We start from the raw sequence: 5757 nt of genomic DNA, 5'->3' as shown, positions 1-5757 counted from the left end.
CTTCAATATGTTGAGGGTTCAGTCTCTAAAACTCTAAGAAGCATGATCAACCTAGATAAATTGTGAAAATATTAGTTGTGTAATTTTCCACGACTACTTTACAATGATTGATTTCAACTCCAGCAATGGTCTGTGAATCGCAGGGAAGGATAATTTTACAAGTTGTTACGATTGGATGAACAAGTTTATTAGTCACTCTTTTGTTCCAATGAAGGTATTCTCAAAGGTAAACTTTTATGTACTTATTTGGCATATCATACATCTGCATTAATATTAGTATATCTTTAAATGTATATAGTTGTGTTGTAAATGCATCAAACAAGCTTCGTAATATTAGCTCTATGTTTATCATGTGCTACTTTTTCATTTTTCTTTTAATTTAGTTCCTACCTTGCACCTCCAAATGATGATGTCCACCATTAAGAATATAAATGTTGGGCCCGTGCATGCCCTTCTAGTAAAAATAGTAAGTACCTAACATTTTGTTTGATATAACTAAAAGAAATTCTATCATATTTACTATATGTAATTATATTTTATGAGTTACAGAAAATTTTCTACTTAAATAACATGTCTCATTAACTCCTTTCTACCTAATTTTTATGACTTAATCACTCTATGAATAACAATCATCTATGCACATTTTCGTTTTTTCCTTCTTTTTTATTACTCCTAATATATCATTTTTTTTCATAAATTGTGTGTTTAATCATCAAAAAGAGGACATCGAAAAGGTTATATTTATAATATTAGTAGTATTAAACAATTAATTATGAACTCGTCAAGCATCTCGAGTTTTAATATGTAATTTTGTTTTGAATATATAACAATTTTTATTTTTCACTATACGTCACACAAGTTAGTAAAAACGGATAATATAATAAAACTTTAGATGATATTTATCATTTTAAGAAATAGATACGCAAATAATATACATATTTATTATTTGCCTGGCCAATCACGTCTCATTTCCCTTTTTTTGGATTTACTGGAATAGACTTTCTAAGAAAATATTCGTTTTTTTTATAATGATATTATGATGTATGGTAAATCTTTGGAAACCCATCTTGAGGCATTATTAATCTTTCTACAACAAAAACACTATAGAATACTTTGGACACATTATTATAGAACCTGGATTCATGAGTATGAACTCCAAAGTGGTATATTTTAGAATTAGTCGAGCTTCAATACAGATATCGAACACTGGGTGGGAACAAAAACAAATGGAACTTAAGTTGTTGCAAGATCCTCTAGGCCTCAACCTAATGTAGTTGGAACATTATCTCTGATGCTTTATTTTATTATTATGCAGAAAATGTGGTAGGTCTTATCTTTCTTTTTTCTTCTAAATCTAATATATAGAAATGAGATAAGTCCGACCATCAGGAAGACGTGTGTGTGGTGTTGTGGTATACGATTACCAAACATCATGCTTTCAACTGTTTTTTGTTGAATCTTGAGTGATTATAAATGATTTAGCTGCAAATGAGAGGAAGTTTCATAAAATCCAATCTTACACAGGTAATTGAAAGTGATACAAACATATATATTTATCATTTCTTTTTCCTCTCTAATGTGGAGAGTAAACTTCTATACAAGCAAAATGAAATAAGTCCAAACTTTAGACATCATGAGTATCAATTAGTTCCCTACCCTTTGTCTCTACTGATAAGAGCAGAACACTGACTGCTGATAAAACTAGAACTGCTTCGAAACATACGATTGCAGCCGTCTGATGACACCCTCTTACCAGTTGCACCACCACTATAGGAGAAATCATGGGCCCTATTCTTCCCACAGAATTTGCAACTCCAATACCTGTTGACCTTACAGACGTTGGATATATCTGTATACAAGACATTAAAATGAGATAGTTGTCAACATATACTAACAACTAACAAGAAGAAGAGAGATTTCCACTTTTCTTTCAAATTCAATACATGCATCTGGCTTGAGAGTCAGGTGGTTCCAAATACACACCACTCTACCTGTTCGAGGTCTAAGAACGACTGGAAAGCTTTAAACTTCTTCAAATAAATGAAACATAATCTTGAAGTCAACTTTCTTATATATGCATCAAGTTTGACTGGATGGAAACAGGAATGAGTGAGTATTCATGTCTAGAAATTTGCATTATTATAAGGAATGATAGTTACCTCTCGACAATAGACACCCACAATGACGAAGCTTCCAGAAATGAAAGTACGAGCACCAAATAACAAGGCAGTAGTCAAAGCAGGCAGTTGAGGTGCAAGAAGCGGTAAAAGGCTCAGGAAGCTTAATCCACACATAAGTGCCACACTGAATTTCCGACCAACTTTATCAACCATTATAGCTGCTAAAAGAGTTCCAGGGATCTCTGAGAGATCAAAATAGAATAACTTAGATTTTAGAATCTGTAAACTTTTGATTAGTTGAGATGAATATGACACAAGTAAAGAGAAAATTGTTTTACCTGCCAGACTATTGATGAGCACATTTGTATAAAGGCTCTGATCATCATTCAGGTTCAAAGCAATTGACGAATGTTGACATTGTCCACTGCTAAACAGTGAGGTCAGCAATATAATGCCGTAATATGAGAAGGAATGTCCAGTATAAACCACCCATATGAGGAGGGTATTTCTACGTAACGCGGGGGACAAAAGCATTAGTAGTGATGAGAAGCCTGATTTAAGAATCGAGACTTTGATTTTCCCAGGGGAAAGCAATTCCTCATGCACCTCAGTCACTTCAGAAGATACGAGCTTTCCAGGGGGAAGTTGTGTCTTATTGACAACAGCTATTTTCTTCAGAATATCATAGGCATCTCTTGTCCTACCTATGGCACACAGATATCTAGGAGATTCTACTGTCAATACAAATAACAAAAGTGCTGCAAATGATGGTATGGACGATAAAGCCAGTAACCATCTCCAACCCAATCTTGGCATAATCATCTGCAACATAAACAAAGATAAAGCCATATGTTTTTGATGTTCCGTAATCTTGATAGTGGCACCAACCTTAGTGAAATTCTTAATTTAATCATATTTTTCTTTGCAAACACATTCATGTATGAATATGTATAACTTATAAGTAGGGGTGTTCACAGTTTGGTTTGGGTCGGTTATTGGTCAAAACCAAAACCAAACCAACTTAATCGGTTTTAAAATTATCAAAACCAAACCAAACCAAATATAATATACATTTATCGGTTTGGTTGTTTTCGGTTTTGGTTTGGTTTGGTTCGGTTATTCGGTTATTAACCATACATAAAAATAAAAGAAACAATTCATTCAAAACGTGAAAAAAGTGACAACAATCCATTCAAACAAAATAATAGTTAGAATGACTGACATTATAGAACTTTCGAACATTGAATTTACTGAATAAAACTTCAAAATTCACTATTTTGGCATAGAAGGAAGAGACAATGACATTTTTCAGTCCCACAAAGAATTTCCATAGACACTCATATACATGAAACCAATAAGAAAAATAGTTCTCACCTTGGACATTTTTTTCTTTTCATAAGTAAATTATAAATAAATTTTGATGAAACATTTATAAAAATCTTTAAAAATTGTTTATGAATATAATATATTATGTATGTATAATAATAAAAATTTATGTATATAACCTTGTTGGTTCGATTCGGTTATTTCTTCGATTTTTTCGAACAAAACCATAACCAAACCAAATATTATCGGTTCTTAACAATCTAAAACCAAACCAAACCAAAACCCAAATTAAATCGGTTTGGTTTGGTTTTTCGGTTTGGATCGGTTTTTATCCAAACCATGAACACCCCTACTTATAAGCAGCAACTTACAAAGTAGTTATACTATTTTGAAAAAGAATAGTATCTAGAGATTATACTGAGTCACTTACTTCCACAACACATCTGCATATTTTTTGTTAACATAACTTTAAGCATATACAGACATGCTATATGTAAATTAAATATAAATACCAAGATCTTGAACATGAGAATTCTACATAACATTGTCATTAGAAGCGTACCTGATGCAGAAGACATTCTTGCAGTAGGGATGAACAAGGATTACTTCCGATAAATTAATTTCTTTTGCATTGGGGCGGCAGGGATGACGTGGAGGCTTGCCTCTAGAGTCTTGTGTGATAAGAAGGTACCACCTAAACTTAAAGTAAGTTCTATAGAGTGGTAGTTAGATCATCCTTGTTGTATGGGGTGGAGTGATGGCCAGTCAAGGACTCACATGTTCAAAAAATGCATGTTGTGGAGATGAGGATATTGAGATGGATGTGTGGGCATACTAGGCTTGTTAGTGCCTGTCATAGTATTAGTCTTACCCTTGTAGTTCTGGCCATATGTTGTTTATTGTGTTTCAATTATCACACTATTTTGTTGCTATTGTCCTTTCTTATAGACTTTACACTACTTTTCTTATTAATGGCTATGCTTTCTTCATTCTTTCGGAAACAGCCCTAGTGGAAGGAATTTCAATGGGTATGTTGTTATTATTTCCCTTCTGATAAAACGTCACAGTGGCTTGAGTGATGGAAAATTCCTATAGAGGTGGTAACAGAGGACCAATTTATTTGGAGGCGCGATTAAATGGAAGATCAACAACATCAAGAAAAGCATATTGAAAAACATTCATATTAGTAAAGCAAAAGAAAAGGATATATGTAATGTACCAGTGCTAATAGAGCCTCAAGTATTGTTCCAATTGTCCAAAAACCTGCATAAATCATCATCCACATTCCCCTATTTTGTGAAGGCACAAATTCAAGAAACCAAGATCCATATACAAGTCCACCCCCTACTCCAAATCCAACCATCATACGCACAGCAAGCAACCAATTATAATTTGGAGAAAAGATACTGAGTGTTGCACATACAGCCGTCACTATCGCTATACTTAAAAGCCCCTTCCTGTTCGTTAATTAACAACACATAATGAAAAATTAGACTCATCCCAAACATCAAAATACAAATAAAATTGTACATTTCTTGCCTTCTTCCATAACAATCTGTGATAAACCCCCAAAATAAAGCTCCGATAAGCATGCCAACGAAAACGACACTACTCATAAGACTTTCTTGAGTAGGAGAAAGAGACCATTGGGACCTTAAAGCAGGTCCTATAAAAGAGAGAATCATAGTCTCTACTGCTTCTGAAATAGAACCAAGACCTGCATAACACAATACCATATACTGAAATTTACCAATTCCAACTGATGTGAGTGCTTCTTCCATTGTATACACACCACCATCTTCTTCCACTTGCTCTATTGCCATCTTCAACTGAAGTCAAACAAAGCCTAAGTGGAAGGAAAAACCTTAATCATCAAGATATTTTTTTTATATAAAAATAGATATAGACAAGTACCTAACGTGGCTTAGAAAATTAGTACTTTTTTTGTTTGAACTTTGATATAATTAAAAGAAATTCTATCTTATTTACTATACTAGATAATGTGGCCCGTGCATAACACGGGTCCAATAATATAAATGGTATGTTTTGGAACTAATAACTGTGTTTTTGAAGAGATTGTTTGCGTGGATAAATGAATAAGTTTTTTTATCACAAACATGTATTTTCTTTGACGCTATTTAAGGCATAATTAGACTACCCACATACAACATTTTTGAAATATTTTATGTTGTCAATTATCATGATTTATAGTATTTTTACGCAATTTTTAAATATAAAAATAAAATAAAAAATAAGACAAATAAATTAAAATAGACCCAATATATGTTATTTTTGTTGTCTCAATTTATGT

The 5757-nt window shown here is 32.9% G+C and overlaps 1 protein-coding gene across 1 annotated transcript; it reads right to left on the bottom strand.

Moving 5' to 3' along the window:
• Positions 1-1477: 1477 nt before the first annotated feature.
• Positions 1478-5335, bottom strand: LOC102582213 (organic cation/carnitine transporter 7-like). Its single transcript, XM_006353692.2, has 5 exons — positions 4986-5335; positions 4666-4903; positions 2459-2942; positions 2160-2362; positions 1478-1849 (listed from the first exon to the last, which is right to left on the bottom strand). Exons 1-5 carry the CDS (start codon positions 5267-5269, stop codon positions 1625-1627), a joined length of 1434 nt encoding a protein of 477 aa, XP_006353754.1. The 5' UTR covers positions 5270-5335; the 3' UTR covers positions 1478-1624.
• Between the last annotated feature and the right edge of the window lie 422 nt (positions 5336-5757).

Source organism: Solanum tuberosum, unplaced genomic scaffold, assembly GCF_000226075.1.
Source record: "Solanum tuberosum cultivar DM 1-3 516 R44 unplaced genomic scaffold, SolTub_3.0 scf00157, whole genome shotgun sequence".
In the NCBI taxonomy this organism is placed as follows: Eukaryota; Viridiplantae; Streptophyta; class Magnoliopsida; order Solanales; family Solanaceae; genus Solanum; species Solanum tuberosum.
This window is presented reverse-complemented; position numbering and strand designations above follow the sequence as displayed.

Excerpts from the sequence above, each read along its gene's own strand:
- LOC102582213 (XM_006353692.2), bottom strand. The coding sequence starts at position 5,269 with ATGGCAATAGAGCAAGTGGAAGAAGATGGTGGTGTGTATACAATGGAA. Across the intron at positions 4,904-4,985 it reads ACAGATTGTTATGGAAGAAG|GAAGGGGCTTTTAAGTATAG; the intron begins GCAAGAAATGTA and ends ATTAACGAACAG. Across the intron at positions 1,850-2,159 it reads TGGGTGTCTATTGTCGAGAG|ATATATCCAACGTCTGTAAG; the intron begins GTAACTATCATT and ends TCTTGTATACAG.